This window comes from Balaenoptera musculus, chromosome 10, assembly GCF_009873245.2.
Source record: "Balaenoptera musculus isolate JJ_BM4_2016_0621 chromosome 10, mBalMus1.pri.v3, whole genome shotgun sequence".
NCBI classification, from domain to species: domain Eukaryota; kingdom Metazoa; phylum Chordata; class Mammalia; order Artiodactyla; family Balaenopteridae; genus Balaenoptera; species Balaenoptera musculus.
In genome coordinates, this window is record NC_045794.1 from 38,766,845 (window position 1) to 38,791,476 (window position 24,632).

The 24,632-nt window shown below is 45.0% G+C and overlaps 2 protein-coding genes across 3 annotated transcripts; one reads left to right on the forward strand and one right to left on the reverse strand.

Moving 5' to 3' along the window:
- The first annotated feature begins 1,477 nt into the window (after positions 1 to 1,477).
- On the forward strand, positions 1,478 to 2,638 carry LOC118902757 (testis-specific H1 histone). Its single transcript, XM_036867439.1, has 2 exons — positions 1,478 to 1,588; positions 1,769 to 2,638. Exons 1-2 carry the CDS (start codon positions 1,478 to 1,480, stop codon positions 2,636 to 2,638), a joined length of 981 nt encoding a protein of 326 aa, XP_036723334.1.
- A 6,890-nt stretch (positions 2,639 to 9,528) lies between these two features.
- Positions 9,529 to 20,041, reverse strand: ZNF641 (zinc finger protein 641). 2 transcript variants are annotated; one of them, XM_036866986.1, is made up of 6 exons: positions 19,927 to 20,041; positions 17,052 to 17,260; positions 16,335 to 16,426; positions 15,016 to 15,145; positions 14,107 to 14,220; positions 9,529 to 13,236 (listed from the first exon to the last, which is right to left on the reverse strand). In XM_036866986.1, exons 2-6 carry the CDS (start codon positions 17,233 to 17,235, stop codon positions 12,482 to 12,484), a joined length of 1,275 nt encoding a protein of 424 aa, XP_036722881.1. In that variant the 5' UTR covers positions 17,236 to 17,260; positions 19,927 to 20,041; the 3' UTR covers positions 9,529 to 12,481. The 2 variants fall into 2 exon arrangements, with proteins under 2 accessions (XP_036722881.1, XP_036722882.1); XM_036866987.1 differs by lacking the exon at positions 19,927 to 20,041 and adding an exon at positions 19,865 to 19,903.
- Between the last annotated feature and the right edge of the window lie 4,591 nt (positions 20,042 to 24,632).

A 24,632-nucleotide genomic window follows, 5' to 3' on the forward strand; every position in this document is an offset into this window, starting at 1 on the left:
TTCATTTCCAGTCCTTTGAAATTCATCCTGCTCTTTTCTCCTGATTTTCTGGGAGTTTCCTTCTGAATCCAGAGAAAGCCTCCTCACCAGCAAGGAACTTAAGCAGACTCAATCAAATGCCTGCTATATATAATGAAGGATAGTGTTAGGTACAGCATGGGGCATAGAAATTCAAAGACTGTCTGACTCTCAGGGACCTTTTTATTTAGTTGGAAAGACATAAACATTCAGAGTAAAATAACTTTATGCTAATTTTATGCTTTATATTTGAGTAGCCCTTTGTTGTATACCATCACCTCTTTTGAATCTTTGCAATAATTCTGTGATATTGGTAGGAAGGGATTATTAAGCATTTTTATTTTTGTTTTTTAGATAAAGAAGTAGGATTAAAAAATATTAAGGGATTATTAATGTCATATGGCTATTAAAGAGCTAGGATATGTGTCCATATTTTCCAGCTCCAGGTCCAGGTTTTTTTCTTTTTTTAAATATGGTGCCACATTGTACCATCTAATACCAAATTAATTTAAAATAAAGAAAAAACAGGGGCTTCCCTGGTGGCACAGTGGTTGAGAATCTGCCTGCCAATGCAGGGGACACGGGTTCGAGCCCTGGTCTGGGAAGATCCCACATGCCGCGGAGCAGCTAGGCCCGTGAGCCACAATTACTGAGCCTGCGCGTCTGGAGCCTGTGCTCCGCAACAAGAGAGGCCGTGATAATGAGAGGCCCGCGCACTGCGATGAAGAGCGGCCCCCACTTGCCGCAACTAGAGAAAGCCCTCGCACAGAAACGAAGACCCAACACAGCCATAAATAAATAAATAAATAAATAAATAAATAAATACAGAATCCTGGTCAAAAAAGGTGATGATTTACTTTCTTCTAGAAATAGAAAAGGAGAAATGCCAAAAGACAGTACCAGAGTAAATCATCTTAAAAAAAAAAAAAAAAAAGAAAAAACAGTATAGGATTGCAGAAGTAATTGTGGTAGTTAAAAGGAGAGAAATTATTTGACTGAAAGAGTCTGAGGAGGCTTCAGTGACGGAAGCATTTAGTAGGACTGAAAGATGAGCAGGATTTCTGCACGGGGGAGGGATAGGCAATCCAAGAAGAGGACAAGAAGCAGAAAAGCACAGAGTCTGTTCAGAGAATAATGATTAGACCAGTGTTCTTAGGCTATTTGGAATCTGGATTGTTCCAATCCAATTGAATGAAGCATCTGAACTTCCTAGGTGTGGGAATTACGTTTAGGATAGAGGGACCACAGTGGGTTCTTCCTTTGTTTCATACTCTTGCAAAAAATCCACCGTGCAGAGAGTCAGGGAGATATGACTGCATATATCTATCTGGTGGGACCTAAAAATGGGAGTTTCTCGGCTGGGTTGTGTTTTATAGACTACTACACCTACTTTCTAAAGGCATCGTATTACTTGTGGATGGTTGGGAGCAACTTCTCACACTTTGGGGAATGTGGGTAGATGGCGTGCAGCACCACAGGAAAAATAGTGACCTTCAGAAAGCGGCCGAGATCAAGATCAATGAGGAGTATGAACATAAGAGCAGGAAACAAAACCCTGGACATTATGAAGGTGATTCTTTAGGTCTGCATAGGCTCTGAAAGTCCGGATTGGTTTAGACCTAGAAGGAAGTGGCGTCTGATTGGTTATTCAAAGTGAGAAAGACCGGTTACCTGGGTGGGATCTGCCGCCCTCTTACTAGGACGTGCCTTACCTACCTCTGTGACGTGGCCCAGCCGGCCTCAGCCTTAGGCTAAGGTGAGTGAGGTCCAAAGCCAGCGGCCCAGCGGAAGTGGGAGCGGGGCCATGGCTGACGGGGCCGAGCCCATGGGCCAATCCCAAGGTGCTGAAGTTAAAACCCAGCAGCCCACGGAAAATGTCCTCGGGGGACCGCCGAGGCAGGGCCCGCTCTCCGTGCTCAAAGTGTCCCAGCTGTTGCTCCGAGCCATCACTGCGCACAAAGGGCTGACTCTGGCAGCTCTCAAAAAGGAGCTCAGAAATGCCGGCTACAGAGTGCGCAGGAAGTGCGGCCGCCACTCGCGCGAAGGGTCCAGGTCCCGTGTGAAGGGCGCTCTCCTCCGGGTCAGTGGCAGCGACGCCGCCGGCTACTTCAGGGTCTGGAAGATTCTTAAGTCGAAGAGAAAGCCGGGACGCTCGAGGTTGGAGGAGAGTGTCCGCTCGCCCAGGAGAACCCCTCTCGGGACGCGGAGCCCACGCAGGCGCTGCGGGAGACGCAGGGCGGCCAAGAAGGCCCGGGAAGTGTGGAGACAGAGCTCGAGGGCACACAGGAGGATGAGGAGGTTAAGGCCAAGGGCCAGGGAACCGGTGAGTTCCAGAGCCAAGGAGGAAGGGAGGGCCAAGGCAGTGGACGAGGGGAGAGGACGGACCGAGAAGGAAGACATCAGGCCCAGGACCCGAGACGAGAAGAGGCCACGCTCAAAGCCCAGGGAAGAGAAGAAACAGGCCCAGGAGAAGCCAGTAAAATTGACCATCCAGAAGCCAACCTCCGTTAATACCGACGGGGCTTCGAATAGGCAGGGGAAGACTCACGACCCAAGGGCTGCTCGCACAAAGACTTCCATTAAATCTGAAGGTCCTCAGAATGCAGCCGGGAATCCATAGTGTGGGAGCAACTTCCCTTCCTCCAGGCACAGATGCCTTTCCCCATAGGCTCCAATGAGAGCAGCTCCACACTCATTGAAATGGGCAAAACTATTTACATGACCTTTCCACCACATTGTGTCTGTTTCCTCTCTGCCGCACCTGGAAGGGAAAGGGTGGTTATTGAGGTGAGACCTGTAGCAGAAGCATGACAGGTGAAGAGAGAAAAAGGAGTTGAGATTCGGTTCCTGTTGCAGGAGCCAAGAAAATATCTTTCAGAAGGAAAGAAAACAGGTAGAAGAAAGCCAGCAACTTCATGGGATTAGATGAAGTGTTGAATTAATGTCAGATACCCTAGCAAATACATATTGAGTTCTGGGGGGACGGGCATGTAAGGAGAGAAGTGTGGGCATCACTGGGGCAAGAGAAGAATAGACAGCCTTTAGGCTAAGTGGTCCCACTGATCCAAAGTGTTCTTACCTGAAATTCCTTTTAGGAAAAAGTCCCTTCTCCCAAAATTGATTGTAATGGGTTTGTAGTTTTTGCCCTGATTTGGTAATTGTTTTAACTTAGAAAATACGTCTTATATATTAATCCTTAGTTAAATAACAGTGTGTGTGAAAGCTAGCACAAGGCTTGACAAAATTCATTAAGGGAATTATCAACTGGGAAAGTAATAGCTCCTAGAGAGGAAACTATTAAGATATACAGAATGCATATCAGCAATATAAGACGGAGAAGGCTAAATAATGAATAGCTAGGTCTTTGCTCTTCTTAAAAAAACAACATGTACTAAGCATTATATACCAAATTGGAGCAAATGTATGATTTCTTTTGGTTCTGAAAGCAGGGGTTAAGCACAGTGTGAGAGTAGTTCTCAGGCCATAGTCCATGACAGGACACAGAAATGATGCCTAGGGAAGTAAACATCCATGTTTTTTTAGAGTATACCTGACCAATCTTTTCCCAGGAAAGTCTGATATCTTCTACAAGGGGGAACAGGATTTGTATTTAAAACAAACAGACTTAAGTGATGCTAATATTCACTCTCACACCCTTAAATGGGAATCACTGCTTTAAGCCTATACAGTGTAAGAGCAAAATGCTTGCAGTGTATCTCATCAATAGATGATTTGAACTTTGAAATCTGCCCCTGCTGTAATTAGGTTTATTGTGCACTTGAATTGTCTGTGAGTGGTGGAATGAAGCAGACAGTCAGGAAATAGACACCTGAAAAGAGGCAATGAGAAACATTGTCTATTGAACACAATTAGAACAAAATTAATCAAATGCTCTTAACGATAGCCAGATGTATTGCTCCTTTATAGTCCCAGGATGTTTTTACCTAAAGAACAAGGTGGTCTAGAATTAGAAATCCTTTTCCCCTAAGTTAGGATGGGAAGGACACTGGCAACAATTTGTTTTCTAGATTTCCTAAGAATCTTCATGCTTCTGTTTATATTATGATGATTTCTTCATTTAAGCAAACTTCATTCACTCAGTAAACTTATCAAATCTGTTAAGTGCCAGACTTAAATAACTTACATAGCTAACAATGGTCATTTCAGATTATTTTTCATTGATAAGCTTTAGGGTGGTTTTGATGAAATATGAGAAATGACCTTAACTCATAGGTAGGCAATCCAGATTATCTAGACCATACTTCTGTGGAAGAAATTCCCAAGAATCGCTCATCTCATCCCTGTTCACAAATGACTAAGTGTCTGCAAGATTCTCAACCCTTTGCTGGGAATAAAGATGGATAAAACATAATCCCCACTTTTCAGTGCTCACATTCTAGTGGCATATTTGGGTATTTAACCTTGGTCAGAGCAAATAGAACACCCCTGACATCAATTCTTTGCTCTCCTTTTATCTCAACTGCCTAGTGTAACGATGATCAGAAAATTGTTGGACTTTAGAGTTGTAATGCCCTCTAGCATCAAATATTCAGTAGTTGTTGAAAAAAACAAATACAAATGGCCTTTAAAAATATGAAAAAAGTATAACTTTACTCATAAGGGAAATGCACATTAAAACAATAAGACAGCATTTTTAATCTAAAATGTTTAAGAACCTACTCCATTGGTGAGGCTGTGGGGAAACAGGCACTCACATACAGTGCTAGTGGGAGTGTAAATCTCCATGACCCCAGTGGAAGAAATTTGGCTTTCAGAATTACAAATTCAAATGTCCTTTGACCCAGTGGAACCACTTTTAGGAATTTACCTTTTAGATATTAATGCATTTGTGAAAAGACTTATGTCCAAGGTATTTAGTGCAGCATTGCACTAAATGATATTAATGGAAATATCACTAGGGGACTGGTTAAACTGTGAAACTTCAATACAGTGAAACAGCATACAGCTACAAAAAGGGGGAGATTCTCTATGTATTGTTATGACAAGCTCCCCAAGATAGATTAAGTGGAAAAAATTCAAGACATTGAGTATACCAAACTACCTTTTGTGTAAAATGAAGGAAAATATATCTCTTTGCAATTGTATAAAGAAACTCTGGAAGATTACACAAAAAAATCTAAGTGGTTCTGTATTGTGAGGGAAGGTGATGGGAATTGTAGGAAACACATAGAAATGTGTTTCATTTAACACATTTTCAGATTCGTATAAATTGTAACTTGCTCAAAAATAAGGTAGAAATTTCCACATAATTGTCAGTTATAGTTTTTTCGTTTATAAGGTGGTTTACACTTTTGCATGCACTATTTCATTTTACTTCACTACAATCTCTTAGATTTTAAATTAAAAAGCTAATGTTTAGAAAATGTACAATTTAGAAATTGACTTTTAACTGCAAATCCAGTGCTCTCTTCACTACAGTTATAGATGTTGAGTGGGGCCTCACCATCTACTCATTAACTCTACATCTTTTTTTATGTAGGGAAAGGTCAGAAGTTTAGAATTCATTTATACACTTGAGTGTTTTAATAATTTAGTGGTTTCTTGTAGGGAAAGGTGTTCTCCAACACACTGGGGGCAGTGTGTTTTCAGAACATGAAAATATTTCCGTTTGTCAATAGATTTCTCCTATTCTTCTTTCTCCTCTGAGGACTTCTAACATGGCAAGGTTGTCTGGTTGGGCTGCAGATCCAGCCAAAACCTAAGTGCCTAGCAAGGACAGGAAGACAGGTTGCTCGGGGAATTAATTGAGGGACACCATGCTGGAAAGTACTTTAAAAAAGCCAAAGGATTTGGAAGAGAGGAACTGAAGACTGACGGGGTGTCAGCATGAGTCCTGTCAATGCTAGGAAAGACACTGATAGGAGAGTAAGAAGAAGGAAGTCAGGATTTCAGTCGTCCACTGGAACTGGCTGGGAGAACAGGCCCATCAATGAACAGTCACAGCTGTGTTTCTCCTCTGTCAGTTCCTTCCCTCTTCCCCTTTTTGGTTAGGGGAAAGACCAGACATGTCAAAAGTTTTACTCCAAGTGCCTGGGGGGGAAGTAAGAGTGAACGCAAGAAAATAGTGAAACATATGCAGTACCAGGCAGGTGGCAAAACAGGCTGTCTGGTGTTAAGAACGCTGCAGAGGCAGATCACCCCCTAAGCAGTAGGATTGAAGCTCTTGAAGGCAACTCCCATGAAGAAGAGCAAAGCCTTTGGGCTGCACCCAGTGCCTGCAAAGTGATTCCCTCTCCCCACCCCAGTGAAGCTCCATGGGTGAGAGGCCATGTCAGTGGGTCACAGGCTGGTGGTTTTACCCAGGCCAGGTTTCCATGTTTTTTCCCCACACTGTTTCTTACCCTGTCCTCTTGATACCCTCTACCAGATGCCCATCCTCTTCACCCTCAAAGGTGAATGCATCTGGTGGACCCAGTTCCTGTCTAACCCCATCTGTGCAGGTTTCCTCTGGCTCCCCCCAAACTTCCAATAATTGCACATTTGTCTAGGGGGTCAGTTCAGTCACCACCACCACCTCAGGCTCCAGACTCAGGCTCAGCACTCTAAGGGTCTCTCAAGAGTGGATCAGCACTTAAACGACCCTGAGATGGAAGGCCTCCTTAAATTCATGTGCTAGGCCCTCACTCACCTCACCCTTGGCCCGGCCTGCTCAGCACTCTGCTCCCTGAGTCTCCAGAACGGGTTGCCTCCCTAGCTGATGGGAGTGACATCTGGGAGCCAAGACACTAGGAGGGAGGTGGGGAGGCCTAACTTGTGGTATCTTGAGGTGTGTGTTTTGGGAGGGGCAGTGAGGGGCCCCTGCATGGCTGCGTGACTCCCCCTGGAGCTGTCTGGTGTTTCCCACTCTGCTGCAGCCTTTTTATCAGGAGAGAAGAGCTGAGAATGGAAGGGAGAGGAGAGGATGGAGAAAGGCAGTCAGCAACCCAGCCAATACATCCTTTATTCAACTGACAGGGATCATACTGTATTAGAGATCTCGAAAGATACAGATGAAGGTCCCTGGTGGGGTAATCCTTGGGAAGTTCACTGTCCCTCAGAGGGAACCAAGTCAGACAATAGCTAGAAATCTGGCAGGCACTAGGCTGTTGGGCTGGATGGCAAGTGGGCATACACCCCCAGAGTTGCCTGGAAGAGGGTCCCTTGGCGCACAGTGTCCTGAGGTGTGGCAGGAGAGTGGTGGCAGTGGAGGGGTCGGCTGAGGAACATGCTAAGTACAGGGGCCATCACCATACTCAGTCTTCCAGGCCTGGGACAGCCAGTGCCTGGGACGTAGTAAGCACGCAAAAAATGGAAACTTCATCAAGGGAAGAAGAGCCTGTAGGGAGGGAGTAAAGAGCCTGGATTTGGCAGTACAGGCAACCTTGGCCAAGTCCAGATGTGGGGAGATGTGTATGAGAGAGAGAGGCAGAGTGGGGAGATGGCAGCTGAGATGCTACAGCCAAGCCAAGAATCTGAGGGAAGAAAGTGGGAAATATGAGGAATGGACTCTGCTTAGTAGGCTTGATGACAGAAAAGAAACTGGACAATAGGCAGAGGGACAGGTAGCAAGTGGGCTCACGATGGAATGGAACTGGCTAGAAACTTGAAGCGAGAAACTACAATGGAAGAAGGATAGGAATTGGGAAGAACAAATACCCTTGGAAAGGTGTGGCATTCCCCAGGCAAAACAAAACAGAAAGCCAAATCAAACCAAACCAACTGAAAAAGAGAAGTGGGAGTGAAGAGTGGAGGAAGAGCTCTGCTTACTGGACGGAGGCTGTGGCAGGAAAGGAGAGAGGGAGAGCCTGAGGCCTGGAGTTGAAGAAAGCTGTAGCCAACCTTCTCTGCCTTAGGAGACGGGTTGAGTGCCTCACCCGAAGAAACCTGGGTTCACTCTAACCTTTTGACCTTGTAGAGCGCCACAGAGGTGGCAGGTTTGCAACTGTCCTCATGGGTATGTCTAGGAGAGGGGGTGGAGGAGGTATCAGGGCCAGGGCCTGCAAGACAGATCCCTTCCTGTAGCCTGAACTGGACAGAATCCTCAAAGCAGGAGGATGCAGTTTTGACATAGGCACCATGGCTTAATTGGTTACAACCTCTACCTAGTAAACAGAGTCTAGGTTCAAATCTTGCTTGTGTCATATCTTACTAAATGAGCCTGGTTGCCTCTTATGTCCTGGGGGCTCTCTAATCCTCCTGCTGCCCTTGCCCATGATTTGGGTTGGCCAAATCACAGTTAGGAATCCTCTGCATGGCCCCTTATTGGTCTCCAGTGCAATTGTGGGGTAGGAATACTTGGGTCCTTAGGGGCTTGAGACAGATGGCCTTACTCTCTACCTTTGTGCTGAATGCCCACCCCGCCTGCCTCCAGGGCAACTTATTAGGCCTGAAAAAGGACCAGATAACTAACAAAGGAGGACCATTTCTTTGGATTTTTCAGTTTTACATTGGATTTACCTTCTTTGAGGTGTCTGCTTTTTGTCTTTTCAGATTTCTAGACCCATGAATTCTCAATACCCATTTAAGAAGCTCCAGCCCCAACCCCAACCAATTACAACAGCTTGGTAGTTACCCCACTACAGTTTCTGAAATTGGTGACTAACCCAGTTCTTTCACTGACTTAAGGGTGGGGGAATAACTTGGGACCCAAGAGGAATTGAACTGAGGAGCAACTAGCCTAGGATTTTGCAGAAAATAAATCTGAGAACAGGGGTGTGAAGATTCCATCTCTCCCTATTTGAAGATGGTTGAGGAACCACTGATTAAAATGGAATTTGAATCTCGTAGCCAGTAGTTCTTAAACTTGAGCCTACATCAAATACCCTGGTAGGTATGTTAAAAGACCGATTGCTGGGTTCCATCCCCAAAGTTTCTGATGCAATAGAAGTAAACTTTGCCATCTCAGGATCTCTAAGGGGCCTAAGGGAATAGATTTCACTTTTCCGTTGTTGCCCAACCCCACTCACCCCCATCCAGTGCACTCAACTGAATAGAGATGGAAAGAACTTGTCTTCTGGAACCTCTGGTTCTGAGTCAGGGCTCACCTTGCCCTTGATGGAAATAGGAAACAGTGGTTTGATTGTAGGAGTGCTGGAAAGGGGAGGATTTTGTCCCAAATTATCACCCCTTTGCTCCCTGAAGGCATAACATCACTTTAACAAGGGAAAATCTTTTCCTTTTTCCACTTCCACTATCAGAACTACAGCTTAAAATGTAGATAGCTCTGAGAAAGCTAACCCTTTGGTTACAATCTCCATTGTAACGGTTTCTTTGCAGAGATACTCTGATGGGGTGGAAAAGCAAGGATACTTGGGCTCTGAATAGGGTAGAGGCACCACACAGAGGTAAAAAGGTGACAGGTTCCTAAATATGGACTTCCCTATTTTACATTTTGCTCAGAGAGAACACGGAGATATTTTTTATTTAAAGGGGATAGGATAGGGTAGACATGTGGCAGAGGCAGTTGGGAGGAAGATGGGAGTGTTCCCTGTGGAAAAAATCACTCAAATCTCTTTGCCCAGCTGATGGCTGTTGCTTATTTTATTTTTCGTCCAAGGGAAGTGGTGTTGGACGGAGGTAGAGAAGACAGCAGTACAGTAGAAATGACCTAAAGGGATGCCCCTTCGGCAGAATGCCCTTAGATGCCATGTTGCCTTTCAGTTGGGTGCTATGAGTGCACCTACACTTTGGGGGCTTCACTTTCTCACCTTACAATTACTAAAACAGATCAAAGGCTGGAGGTTAACACCTGGTTATTAAGAGGCATGATCCGATGGTATGGACAGTCACCTCATACAAGTCTTTAAAACAAGGTTCGTGAGGAGCTGGATTTGTCAGCATGTCATATGAATTTTTTAAAAAACATAGAGTAGAATGTAAGCAATACACTTCAAGTCATTAAAGACTAGACACTCCTTATATCCTATCGCCTCTGGTATCTTAGTCCTTAAAATGTTTAGTGATCCTTGCCTTGTAATTCTTGACACAAATATATAATGACCATATTGGGTCAGGGTGACTCCTTTCTTTGACCCCCGTTTAGTGAATCCATGGATGGGCTCTGAACCTGTTAAATGTGTATGCAAAACTGAGTGAATTACTAATATCTTTTTTTCCTCAAAAGTGAGTTTATGGTTTTTTGTCAGATTCTCAAAAGGGCCTGTGATCCAAAACAGGTTCTGAACCATTGCTCACATAGAGCTGATTTGTATTAATGAATGAGGCATAGTGGGAGGGTAAAAGAAATGGCATAGTCCAGTTTTGCCAGTGGAACCCAGTATTTTCCTGTGCCCTGGGGCATCTCCTAATACTGATCCTAAAATGCTCCTGTCTCTGAGGACCTGGGACAAGGATGCCTTACAAAGAAAGGGCTGGCCATTTTGCTCTATTCATAGGAACATAAGCAAGAGAAGTACATTCTAGGCAAAGAGGGAAGGCTGCTCTGAGCAGAAGGGAGGTAGGGGCTGTGTTGCTCAAGTCATACCCACTCTAAGAAGCCCAGTGAGCAAAATGACCCTATTTTTGGCTCCATTTGGGCCCAGGACTCTAAGGAGCTATGATTCACCCAGTTTTTCCTAAGCAAGTGGAACAGTCATTAAACTAGACTGTTGCAGCTAACTTCCTCTTGCCTCTCTGGTTAATTCCACCAACTGTGGTTGAGAAATGTGTGTTAAGGAAAACCCAGAATCTAAGCATTAAAGAGAAAATATCCCACTTCCATCCTCTTTGCTTTTCTCCCTCCCTAACCCCAAACTGCTCTTACATACAAGGTAATTTTTAAATGATAAGATTGGTATTAACACATCATCAACAAAGAGAAACAATGACCAACTCATCAACTAATGGATGCTAGAATACTTATGCAAGTTCTGGAGTTGGAGAGTCTTAGGGCAGACACCTTTCCAGAATTGGGAGGAAAACCAACCAGAAAGCTCATTACCCTGCATCAGCTGAATAGCTAAGCCACAGCCATTTCCCCTAAAGTTCTGTTTAGGGGAATGAGATCCACAAGAATAACTCTGCCCCCTTGATGAGGCAGTCAAGGTCAAACAAGAGTGGTGATAACAACCTGCAAGCACTGTGACTCCTGCCTTAACTTCCCAGCACTTAAAACAAGACCAAAAAATCCACTAAGCACAAAGCTTCTATATGTACCTTGCTTGAAATCAGTAAGAAAACAGCTCACCTCACTGAGGGTGTCTCTTTCTCTCCACTTTGGCAAAAAGAATCTGTGGCCCACAGATTCAGACCTAGACTTAAATATCCAGTTGTCTTGATCTCAGTGATACTGGGGAAGGCTTTATACCTCAACTCCCACAACTTGACCCTTTCCACTAGGGCTCCCTTGATCACTCAGCTTACTTACTATCTTGAAACAAAACAAAAAAATCCTTACAATCCCCACTACCCTCATCCCCAGAACATAGCCCCTAGAAAATCTAGCTTATACAGTTTGCACTTTGCATGCTCTCTTCAAAGACCCTGCACACAGATACACAGACACATAAAGACACTGTCAAGAGGAAAGGGGTCTGTTCAAGGGGATAAAGTATTTTTCTTCTGTGTGGGCCTGGGTTACTTGGGGGTATAAGGTCCATCTCTTAGCACTGTAGTGTGGTGTCTCAGCTGGATATATGTATATGCAGGGTGAAGGGAGCAGGAACAGGGGTGAGAAGGTTATTGTTTCTGTTTTTCAGCAGGTTGGGTGAGAGGTGTGGATGTATATTCAGATGATCGGTATAAGGATGATGGGCCCACACAAGAATGAGGTCTGCCCCTCAGCTTTCATCTGGATAAAAAAGGGGGCTCTGGGTGCCTGATCACTATCTCTTTCCTGTTTCCTCGTTACTCTCTAACCCAGTGTTCACCAGTATGTTTCATGGAGTCACCAGTTCTGTGGGATGTGAGATAAAAAGGATACTGAAGTCAAATAAATTTAGGAAACACTGCATTAAAAGAGGCTTAACCATTTGCTCTACTGCATAAATTTTCAGAGCCTTTAATATGCCAATATGGTCTTTCTCTTCATATATATATATATATAGAGAGAGAGAGAGAGAGAGAGAGAGAGGGAGAGAGAGAGAGAATAGTTATGTTATGGAAGGGTGATACTCAAAATATTTAACGACTGGTATGGCATAAGCTCCAACCAACCAATCCAAGCAGTTTGGGCCTTAGCCAAAAACTGCTGGTACCACTGTACCCTGGAGAATGGGCTCAGGCTGAATATCAGCCCATGCAGTAGGCACTGTTTCCCAAAAGTTTTGCCCAAAGAACTCTACTTTATGTGGCATCTCATAGAACTGGTGAGAAATACTCTGGCCAATGCTGGAACCTCATCTTTCTAGGGATGGACTGGGACTCATGACTCTGGCCACGGGGGTGCAGGAGAGGGTCAGCTCTGGCAGAGACTCCTGGTAGCACCGGTTGAAAGATGTGACCACAGCTGCAACAGAAACAGATTTCAAAAGACAGATGTCCCTCTGTCCCAGCTGCTCCGGGGACTCTGTCCCTGGTGGGTCAGCAGGTGCCTGTCCAGGTGGTGTTTACGGCCAAAGCTCTTCTCACAGCGCGGGCACTGGAAGGGCTTCTCCCCGGTGTGTGTCAGCCAGTGTCTCACCAGGTGGTGCCGTCGGCCAAAGCTCTTCCCACACTCAGTGCACACGTGGCACTTTGGCACTGGCGGAGCGCGCTGCCGCTTCCGAGCCCCAGGGCTCTCTCCAACCTCTTGGCCCTTGCAGGGTTTGCCTTCTGCGTGTACTCTCTGGTGGCTGGCCAGATGGGAGTTGCATCGGAAATTCTTGCCACACTCAGAGCACTTGCTGGGCTTGTCATGTAGGTGGGTTTTCTGGTGTCGGATCAGGTGATGTCTTCTCCCAAAGCTCTTCTCACACTTGAGGCAGCTGTAGGGCCTCTCCCCAGTGTGTGTTTGCTGGTGCCTGGCAAGGTGGGAGCCCCACACAAACTGTTTCCCACACTGGGGGCATGTGTGCGGTCTTAACAGGGAATCCATTTCTGTGCTACACAGAAGGTTTGAGAAGCTATCTTCCTGAAGAAACGGTGGGCCAAGGAGCATGCCTCTGGAGCTCCTGGGCATGGAATCCCAGCTCTCATCCTGCTCTGGGTTCCAGAGAACGGTATCTTCAGACACACTAGATAACATTCTGGGAGGTTCTGCTTCTAGTTCAGGGGTATCCCCTTCGTGCTCACTTCCATCTCCTGTGGAGAAGGGAAAATACCGACCCCAAGAGGGGAGTCACAAGGGAGTACCCCAGGACCTGAGTCATAGGTGAGGTTGTATGATGCCTATTAGGGCCTAAACCTCACCCCATAAAGGCTGAGAGAACAGATTTTAATGTTGTATAAGACAATGCAAGAGGTACAGAGGCTAAAAGCCTAGCCTTAGGAGACAGATACCCAATTTTGAATCTCAGCTTTCCCACTTAACTTCTGTAGGCTTTCCTTTCTTCTTCTGTAAAATGGGAATCATTATAAGATAGATGTTATAAGACAGATAGGATAGTACCTGCATATAGTAAGCACTAGTAAATGGTCTATGCTATTGTTGTTATTTATTACTGTTATTTATTTAGCACTTAAAAAAAAACTATTAGTCACCATCTTCCTGCCTAAGCATAGATGGAGAGAGTTAAGAAATGTGCTACAATCATCACTGGCTGGGTGACCACCTGTCAGCACTAGAGACATTGTGGAAGGCATTTCCACAATGGGTGGCAGGTTGAACAACAACAACAATTAACATTTATTGAGTGCTTATTATGTGGCTGGTACTGTTCTACTATGGTTACATATTTAAATCTCACAATAATTTATAGATGAGGAACCCAAAGATAAGTTAATTACTTTTCCAAGGTTCCACAGGTATGATCCTGGATTCAGATCCACAAAGTTTAGCCCCAGAGCCTGCCCTCTAAACCATTGTGTTACACCGTCTTGCTTTTGAAGAAAAAGATCTCTAAACCTTTCAGTACTATAACTCTCTGAGGCAGAGGAGGGATTAGAGGGACATGTAATGATGAAACTCCAAAAGGGGTGAAGGCCGTGGCTGAGTGTATTCTACGTCATTACCTGTATATGTGACCTTCAGAATGTCCCTCTCTTCTAAGTCCTGGGGGTCAGGAACCCATTGTTCTTCCCCTCCTTCTAGTTGAGAAAGCATATCCAGTTTGGGGATTGGAAATCCTGCCCATGGGAAAGGAAAACAGAGATGTCAATTAGTTCAACCGTAATTCTCATTTCTGAAAAAAGCTGTTTCCTAGATTATTCCCTGGAACTCTATAGATAGAAAAGACCAGGGGACTTCCCTGGTGGTACAGCGGTTAAGACTCCATGCTCCCAAGGCAGGGGGCCCGGGTTCGATCCCTGGTCAGGGAACTAGATCCCGCGTGCCGCAGCTAAGACCCAGCGCAACCACATCAGTAGAGAAATATTAGAAAAAAAAAAGATAGAAGGCCAGATACAAGCCTTTCCCTCTTCCCCCCTCCCGTTTCTGTTCAGTCCCTCTACTTTCTTTCAGAAAATCATACTTTCTTCCCAATGAGTGTTCTCTTCCACTCAAAGTTCAAATACTTCCAGTCCAACTGTCTTTTCTGGTCATAACTTCACTTAATTAGCCCTACTGCAGCTGTCTCACCACCTACACTCCCATCTTTCCCTAGGTGGTTTCTGAGTTTCCAAGGACTCAGTTCCATCTCTTAGGTGTCCTTCTCTCTGCTTTGAAAGAACCTCCCAATTCCCAACCAAGAAGAGCCTAAAGTTCTCTTCTCTAATAATTCACATCATTTTGTGTTTTTAAAAATATGACACTTTACTTCCTTTCCCTTTGAATTAACTCTAGCGTTCTTTCTCTAGTGGAAGCCTAGATAGATTATCTGCCTAGAAAAGAACCCCAAATAGACGCTCTCCAACAGCCCTGGAGCAGATGACTCCATTCTCCCAGAGTACAGTCATTTAGTGGCTGGGGAAGGTCATGCTTACTTAGAGAGACCACTATCCCACAGTTTTCCTGCATGACGTATTCTCCATAAAAGTCTGTCTGAGAAGGGTCCAGGCTCCGCCACTCCTCCTGAGAGAAACACAGTGACACATCCTTGATGGTTACCAGGCCCTGAAACAAAATGTAGCATCATCTGTCAGCAGCTGTTCCTTAAGGAAAATGGGTTCTCAGTATAAAAGGCTGAGGTAGTAGTAGAGGGGAGAGGGCAAGAGAGTGTCTAGAAAAAGAACTGCCCAGAGGTCCCTGGGCAGGGCACATGGTTTTGGTGAAGAGGAAATGAGGAAAGGGGTAAAGGTAATGGTCCGTGAATGAGCAAGGATAACGGCTGTAGAGGAGTTTCCCAAATTGGAACCATGAGAAGTTGGAGGCACCACAACTCTTTGGTCCCTCTGTTTAGTTACAGGTGTCTGCCCAGTCTCTTCTCACTGGCCTTATTCTTTTCCTTGTAGAAACTGTGTACTAGCTGCTCCTTTCTCCACTTGACCTTTCCTTTCCCATCAGCACAAAAGAATATAGATAAAATATTCTTTCTTGCCCCCTTCCCCTATTATGCCATATCCTTATCTTTTAAGGCAGCATAGTGTGGCAGTTAGGAGCCCAGATTCTGGAGCCAAATGACTCCTAGCTCTGCCACTTATTAGCAGTATGACCTTATACAAGTGCCTTAATCTTTTCCTGTCCAATTTTCTCATCTGTAAAATGGGGATAACTGAGTTTCTCTCAGGGTAAAATGAGTTACTATACATAAAGCACTCAGACAACAGCAAGCATGGTAAGCACTTTGGGAGTATGGATACTACTACTACTATTATTACTGTCTTCCCATGGCTCTCCCCTTGCCTTCTGAATCGAAACCTGTTTTCTCTCTCTGGCTCTGCCCCTTTTTACATCTTTCTATCTTCTATTCTTTTCCATAAATGCTCTATCGTCCACCCAATCCTGTCTACTTTATGTTCTTCCAAGCTTCCTTCAGGTCCTCTTTTCCTAATCTTTCCAGATTTATTTCTTAAAGGACATTAATGAATTGTTCTTAAATTCCCCCTGTGGATAGCACAGCCATCCATTAAAAAACAAAACAAAACACCTAACCTCTAGGAATTCCCTTCTTCTCATCATGCCTCCATTCATTTTTTAAAAGGGTATTATGAGCCCCTTGGAAAGGGATAGAATCTGTTCAGACATAAAATGGACATACCATTAGTGGTCATGTGAAATGACAAATCAATGGAATGACGCAAAGGCTGTAGAAAGGCAGCGTTGAGAAAACCCTGAGAGAGGCCAAGGGAAGAACACAGCCCACCTGTGATCCAGCTGCAAGAAGTGCAGCTGCCATCTCCCAATCTCCAGTGCTCCCTTCCTGGGGAATGGCAGGAACCCAGGGAGCCGACTGAGCTGGTGAGGGGAGAGAGGAACCATTAGAGATGGGGCATCCATCCTTTCCCAATTAGAGCCTGGGCCCTATTTTAGAGGGGCTTAAGGGTCACATTTTTTTTCCTATATTTTTACCCATTGGTAAGACTCAAATGCATAAATGTAGTAGAAAAGACTCTCCCTCAAAATATCCTGAAAGGGTACTGAGTGGTTGTTAGTAGAGCATTTATCTCATCCATTTCTACTCGACTAGCTGTGGTTTGAATTTATATTATTTGAATGTAATTTTCATCTTGTAAAGTGCATCTTACTGAGTGTGTTTTCCAACAGCAGTCAGTGTTTCTGTCACTTCCTTTGTCTCCCATATTTGTTACCACTAACCATGTAGCATGTGGAGGGAGTGATTATGCAAGAAACGGGAGAAGCCCAGTTACATGGTTTGCAGAATCCAGGTGTTCATTATATTAATATTTCTGTGACCAGAGCCCATAAGTTCCTTGTATTTCTGTGACCTAGTCCTGGTACTGACTATGCTGTTCAGTCAGTCCATGGCAATTTGGGGATTTTTAACTCTACTTTTTCAGCAGAGATTAGAAGACTATTCTCTGCACTGTGCTTCCCACACACACCCCCTCCGGGCTCTCACCCTTCTCCTGAAGCGACTGTGGCTCCTCTTCAAGGTCACAGCACAGGTGCTCCAGTGGCCCTGGTGCTGTTCTCCATGGCCCCTCTTCCTGGCTTCCCCTTTCCACCTGGGGCTCTGCTCCATCCAGCTGAACACTCATTGATTCCCATCCTGTCCCCAGGGCTGCTGTCTGTTCTGAAAGCATTTTTGCTACAAACCCAAATTGTGACCTGGAACAAATTCATATCAGTTATGCCCATGAAAATGGAAAGGGGTGATATTCCTAAGGGAGTTATGGAGAACAGCCCAGGGAGAAAAGATGACACTGGATAGGAGGAGCTTGATGAAAGATGAACTTTAAAAGTTTGATGTGTTCCAATCAATTGAACCTGAGCCAGAAAAGAGCAGGTGCTACATAGCAAAGTCACAAATGTTTATTTTGGGGCTGGAAGGACTTCATTAAAAAAAAGAAAAGAACAATCCTGGAAATTCAAAAGCTATCAATTAATTTCAACAACTGAAAATACTTAACTGGAAATTTCAACCACTGAATGTAAGCAATCTGGAAATATGCAGGATGGGATGCAAACAGACTTGCACTCAATAACAGATGTAATTACACATAAGATTTTCTGCCACAAATCCCATTCTCATCAGTTAGTCTAGAATGAAATGATTACTATACGTAGAAGTCCTAGTCAAAGGGTGTATTTTTTATAAGGCTGTACCAAATGGTGCCTTACTTAGGACAAGCCTCAACAAACAGACATATAACTTGTCACTCTGTTGTAGAAAAAGAGAACTGGTAGTAAATATGGTAGAAAGATCAATAACTTGGAAAGCAGGTATAAGACTCTAAAGCAACCCTAAAAGATAAGAGAAACTGTTGGTCAGTTAATGTCTGATTGAGAAAAGAAAAAAAGAACAGAAAAGGTTTGGACTAGGTAGAAAAGGGGGAAGCAGGTGCTGCTAACATGACCCTGGGGTGAATTAACAGCCCTGTGATTTAAGACACAAGAAAGAACCTGAGACACAGGATAGAACCAGTCAGATCTCATTATAAAAACATATTCAATTTTAAAGAAGCGTATGGTGAAGCCAGAGTGTGTTCCATCAGAAGAAACAAAAGTGAAGAAAGGGATGGGAAATATGTACATTGGGGGAAAGTTCAAAACAATGGACATAGTCTTCTCTTGACTAGGGAAGAAGGCTGATGAATGATGCTGCCAAGGAATAAAAAGAGAGATGTTTTCTATCTCTATGTAGATCTCTTCTCTTGATTGCAAGAGAAGAGATTTAGGTTAGATTAAAAAAAAATTCCTAATAATCCTGCAGTGCATGGGACCTGGTTGAAGGCTTTTTGCTCTGGACATCTTAGGAGCAGGACAGGTTGTGTTGTGATAGCGGTCTCCCTGCCTTACAGCAGGGAAATAGTCTATGAGACTGTGAAGAGTCCCTTTTTGCGTGGCAACATCATATTTTCGTGATTCTTACTCAATGCCCAAGCAGTCAGAGCCAGTGAAAGTCTTCCAAAAACAGGTCAGAACCTTGGTAACTGTTCTGGCTCACTCATATCCATCCAAAAACATTTGCAAGAATCCAGGAGCCCAGGATAGGTAATGACAACTGTCAAGTTGTTCATTTTCTTGCCTATTTGTCTTCGACAAAAGAGGTAGGTGGGAACTCTAAGCTCAATGCACAGGAAGGGAACAAATTTCCCTTTCATCTCAGAAGTCCAGAGATGTCTCAGGGCCTCATGGGAGCATCCTGGACTGATTCCCAGCTTACAAGGTTTCCTTTTCAGAGACTTCTCATGAGAAAGGAAAATTCCCAATAAAGCAATAAAGGGAAAGTTCCATTTTAGCTTTTTCCTCTGACTTCCAGCCCCTGTATTCACTCTACTTTTAACATGTAAAGCATGGATTCCCCCTCTTCACCAGATGTCTTCCTCATTCTCTAGCTCCGTTGGAAAGTCCTCCTTCAGGACTTTACCTCTAGGTAAATATCTGGACACCTGAGACCCACTTCTCCATCTCTCCAGCAGCAGAGTCCCTTGATAGGAAGCCTCTTTCGCAGGCCAGATGTGAGCCTCTCCAGACCACTGACAGAAAACCTGTGGAAGTGCTAGCAGAAATATCAGCAAAGGAGGGGACAGGTACTTGTCCTCAGACTGCATTTGCTAAAATATATGCTCTCTCACAGCCAGCACCTGGGCAGTTAAGGTGTCAGCCCTAACCTGGTTTCTCCCGGCTTCAGGATGATCCCAGGCCTACTGGAGTCGGGGTTCTAAGACTTTCACTTCCCGCTTTTCCTCACATATCTGGGGGGCATGGCACCTGTAGAAGTTGGTTTCTGCAGCGAATGTTGTTGGATAGAGAAAGGGCCATGCTACCGAAATGAGTAGTCCAAGGACACAGGGACAGTCGCGCTGTCAGAGAAGCCTGGCCCCTGCCCCGGGCGGGGCGTGGGCGGGACGGGCGCCCGCTCCGGAGTAAGGTTGCTTCTTCCCTCCTTGTCACAGTGCCCCTGGAGAGGGTCAGATTTCAGAGAACCCGAGAGAGGCAGAGCTGGAGCAGGGGAAGTGAGGTCAGAAAACAGGTTTCTCGTGAACTGGGGCATGAGCAAGTGAAGAAAAAGGAGCCGCGGGGTGACCTGCGCGCGGTGACAGCGGCGGGAACCTGCGGGGCCTGACAGCGACGATGTGGGGACGGGGAGACAGGAGAGGGGCGAGCACAGAATGTCAGTGTGGCCGACCCCCGCCCCCCAGAATGGCAGCGACCCAGAGGCCGCGACGACCCTCCTCCCCGCCCCCACGGGTGACCGGCCCCACTCACCGCCCCGGGAAGCCAGGCGTCCCTCCCTCCAGCCGCGACTCCCTCCGCCCGGCCCCACTCACCCCGGTCGTCTTGGCCTGCGGCCCGGTGCCTCCCTCCCGGGTGCCGCCTGCCCCTCCCCTCCGCCCTCGCTTCCTCGGAGCCGGCGGCCGCGGAGCCAGCGACAGGCGGAGACGGCGGCCCAGCGGGCGCGGGCGGGGCGGGCACAGGAAATCCCCGCCCGCTTCCGGGGCTCGGCGGCCGCGGCGGCGCCGAGGTGGGTGGGGGCCGGGGCGGGGGACGGGCTGCGGCTCCAGGGCCCCCAGGCGGCCCGGCCCCGCATCTCGGCGCCCGCCACCCCTGGACGCCGCGGGCCCAGGCGCCAGGATCCCGGCCGACCTTGGCGGCTCGCCCCTGCCCTCTCCCTGACTGACCATCTTCCGTCCCGGCCACGCGGCCTCCCGCGGGGTCCTTTGCACACAGGTTCATTAATTACCTCGACATTTAACAACCGCTCCTCACATGCCAACGATCTCTGTGAGAGAGATTTCTCGAGACAACGGTCTGGAATTCCTCAAGGAACTCACCTTCTAGGTTTCAAGATAGCCAGGGTGATGACAAGGGACTGGAGAGAGCGTTGAGGAGGAATCACTAATTCTGAACGAGGTTGACTTCACCAAGACGTGTGTCTGAAGTCGGCCTTGCGGCTGCATTGTCCGATTTGCGGGAGCCACCAGCCTCCGGATTGAGGTGTGTTGTAACATACACACCAGATTTAGAAGACTTAATTAACAAAATGTACAATAGCTAATAAGCAATATTTTGAATATGTTCGGCTAAAATGTATTGTTGATATTCACTTCACCTACTTCTTTCAACTTTTTTTTTTTTGTATTTAGTAATCTTTTATTTATTTATTTTTATATTTATTCTTGGCTGTGTTGGGTCTTCGTTTCTGTGCGAGGGCTTTCTCCAGTTGCAGCAAGCGGGGGCCACTCTTCATCGCGATGCGCGGGCCTCTTCACTATCGCGGCCTGTCGTTGCGGAGCACAGGCTACAGACGCGCAGGCTCAGTAGTTGTGGCTCACGGGCCCAGCTGCTCCGCGGCATGTGGGATCTTCCCAGACCAGGGCCCGAACCCGTGTCCCTTACATTAGCAGGCAGATTCTCAACCACTGCGCCACCAGGGAAGCCCCAACATTTTAAATATGGGTACTAAGGTGTTTAAATTATATTTGTGGCTTACATTATATTTCTACTGGACAAAGCTACCTCGAAGCATTAGACAGATTTGACTGGAAAAGATGAGAAAGGGCCTACAAAACAGAATAAACAGATTACTATTAGAATCTGTTTATAATCTACAAGTCACATTCATTACTTCATCATCCGAACAATTCTGTACAATTTTATTTTATAGACTTAAAAAATAAGTGACTCACTTAAGGTCATAGGTTACAATCATTCCTTTAATATATATTTATTTTTTGCTATGTGCCAGGCACTGTAACTAAATCCTGTAAGTCAAAGGTCCCAAAGGAATTGCCTGTCTGTGGATTCAAGAACTCAGTCCGTGGAAACACATGTCAACAAATATTTGCAATAAAATGTGACAAATGCTAAAGTGGAGGAATATACTTTGCACTAGGAGCAAAGAAGTTAACATGTATGGGTGGGCGGTCAGAGAAGGCCTGACAGAAGTCTTGAGGGAGAGAAGAGTGGGGAGGGCTCCATTAATGAAAAAGAGGAGAAAGTGCTAGACATGCAGTTGAGAAAGGGTATAGACCATGTTCTAGAGCAGATCATAGGGTATTTGGGGGAGGTGGTAAAGCCAGGATTTGTATCTCAGGTCCTGGAACTAAGTCCAGGGGTTCTTTGCATTTATGTTTCCACAGGTGAGAAATACAAGGTATGTTAATCTGGGTATGTTAACAATACCAGTGTCTCAGTGGTTTAACATAATAAAAGCTTATGTTTCACATAAGTCACAGTGTGTAGCAGGCTTGTTGGAGCCAGTGGGTGGGGTGTCTGCTCCTTGCAATCATGGAAAGACCAGGTTTCTTCTATCTTGTGGTTCCACCATCCCCTGTTGCCTTGGAATCATCCAATCTGTGGGCTTCAGGTAAGGGAGGAAAGCTGTGGCTGACTTATTGGAGATATCAGGGGCCAGCCCTGTAAGTGCTGTACATCATTTTCACCCATTTCCTTAGCCAGAATTCATGACTAAGGTGCATGATCATACGGCTCCACCTAACTGCAGGGGTGGCTGTAAAGTGTGTGCACCCCAGTAGAAAAGGAAATGGGGTTTGATGAACAATTAGCATTGCCTCTGTCACACATATAATTAAATTAAATTAAATAACCAAGCTGACTTTACTTGAAAGAGAGATCTGGGGAGAGCTGCCAGATTATATCAAAAAAGGAAAGAAAAAGGAGGCAAAATAGTCATCTTTGGCCTGATGGCACAATAATGGGTCATTAATATTTAATAAACATCTACTTTATGTGAGAACTTTGTTTTTTAACATCAGAGGGAAAAAAATATAAAATACCTTTATATTTAGCTTATTAGCTTTAATGTGCCATCTCTTTAGCTTTCAATCGGCAAACTGTAGATATTATCTCAGCATGGGTTTAGGAGCATTCAGTGAGCCAAAAGGCAAAATTAGGAATTGAACCCTGGCCTTAGACTTACAATCTGGTGCACCTGTCACCAGAGTGGTACTTTACCTTTCACAGTAATATATGGACAAGTCCAAACTCCTGTGTAAGGTGGGGTAATTAAATATGCAGTGAGTAGCAGGCAGGTGATTCCATCTTTTTAAGACTTTCTGGTGGAAGAGTTTCAAGATCAGCTTTGAAGGCAAAATGTAGGAACAGCATCTTGGGCAGAATCAGAAGGCAGATGTGTACCTGCTGTGGGGTGAAGAACACACAGGTGTGGACATGCCTATCTAGAGTAGAGAAGAAATGGGGAAATTGATAGAAAGATTAGAATAGTAGGTCAAGGATTTTTAATTTGCCATGTCAAGTAATAGAGAGTCACTATATTCAGTGTTATAAGGAAGTGATATACCTGGTGGGTCCAATTATATCATTCTAAGGAAACTTGGTCATCCAGGGCTGCCCTGTTGATAGAGTTCAGAACGACAGAATGGGATGAGTTGGACCCAAAGCCAGATTCTAGTGTGTGGAGTACAGAGTTCCTCAGGACACAGCAGTGTTCTTCCTGGGGCTCAGGGAGAGGTCACAATCATTTAAGGTTCCAAGTTCTCCACTGGACTTCAAAAGACCTTAAGAGACTCAGTCTCTTCCCTATCAGCCTTAGCTCCTTCATTTCTGAACTCTTGTTCTGCTGTGGTTTGAATAAAAACGTATAATGCAGGTGTTCACCAGTTTAGTATTGTGTTATAAGAGTTTCTTTATTAGTCAGTTGATTGCAATGAATTAGCAGCTTGGCTTACAAAAACCTTTTCCGCTATAATAAACCATACCTCCAATTGCTAATTAGAGCCTAATCACCATTTATGACACTGCTTTTCTTCCATTCAAAGTTTTGAAGCTTGATGTCAGAGATGAGTTTTCTACCAACAGGGCAGTGCAGCTGTTTGCGTTCTCTATGTCTAGGACTATAAAAGAAAGAGGAAGGTTGAGGGAAGTGTCAGGTTAGGATTCCTGTGGAAAGAAAGGGTAAGGGTCCCCTAGTCAGTAGTCAATAATTAAAACTGGTATTTGTAGAGCACTTCACAATTTACAAAGTGCTTCTGTGTACATGTGATCTTCATAACTCAGGGAGATAGATAAGTTATCTTTATCTCTAGTTTATATTTAAGGAAATAGTGGTTCAGACATTTAAAATCGTAGAATCTCACTTTTTATTTTTATAATCCTGGGCAGATTTATATAGATACACCTGTTTCCTAATTAATAAAATGAAAATCATTATACCTACTTTGTAGGGTTGTTGTGAAGAGTAAATGAGATGATGTAAATTGCCACCTTAAAATTGTCACTCGCCATCTGCCTCTACAAGGATTAGGTCACTAGCCACTGTAGTTGCTGACCTTCAACACACCCTAAAAGGAGTTCAGGGTGGAGGTCAGGAATGAGGCACTCTGTGCTCTGGGAAAAACTGACAGAACAGGCCTTCAGATAGTTAGGTATTTTCAGGAGAAGTTTTTATGAGCCCAATTTCTTGCATCTTCTCATATCTAGGAAAGCACTAAAATCATTAATGCAGACATCTACTCCTTGTGACTATGAGCAACCTTCTTGTGACCAGCAGTAACCTTCTGCCAAAATGTGTGCTTGATTGCACGTATTGCCCTTCAGCAAAATCACATATATACTGACCTCCCCCCCAACCTCTTCGAAGCAATTCCTCAGAGCTATCTGAGCGGCTGTCTCCCAGGCTATAGTCCTCATTTTGCCCCAAATAAAACTTAACTCACAACTCTCACATTGTACATTTTTTTTCAGTTGACAAAATAGACAATTTAATACATAGTAAAAATATAGTAAATGATAAGACCTAGGAACTGAAGCTGTATAATGGGTGAAAAGAAGACTTTAGTAGGGTGGGACAGAGCAAAGATGGGATGAAAGATAAATTTTATTCCTGAGTCTCAGTGAGGTAGACAAATTGGTTGAAGCTGAAGGTGTAGGTGGCAGAGTAGGATGCTTTAACTGGAGATTAGGATGGGGGTTGCAGTTGTTGGTAATAACTAGATATAGGGTATGATTGTGAAAGTGGGTGACTGAGGTGGTGGACAAGATCATTTAAGGTAAG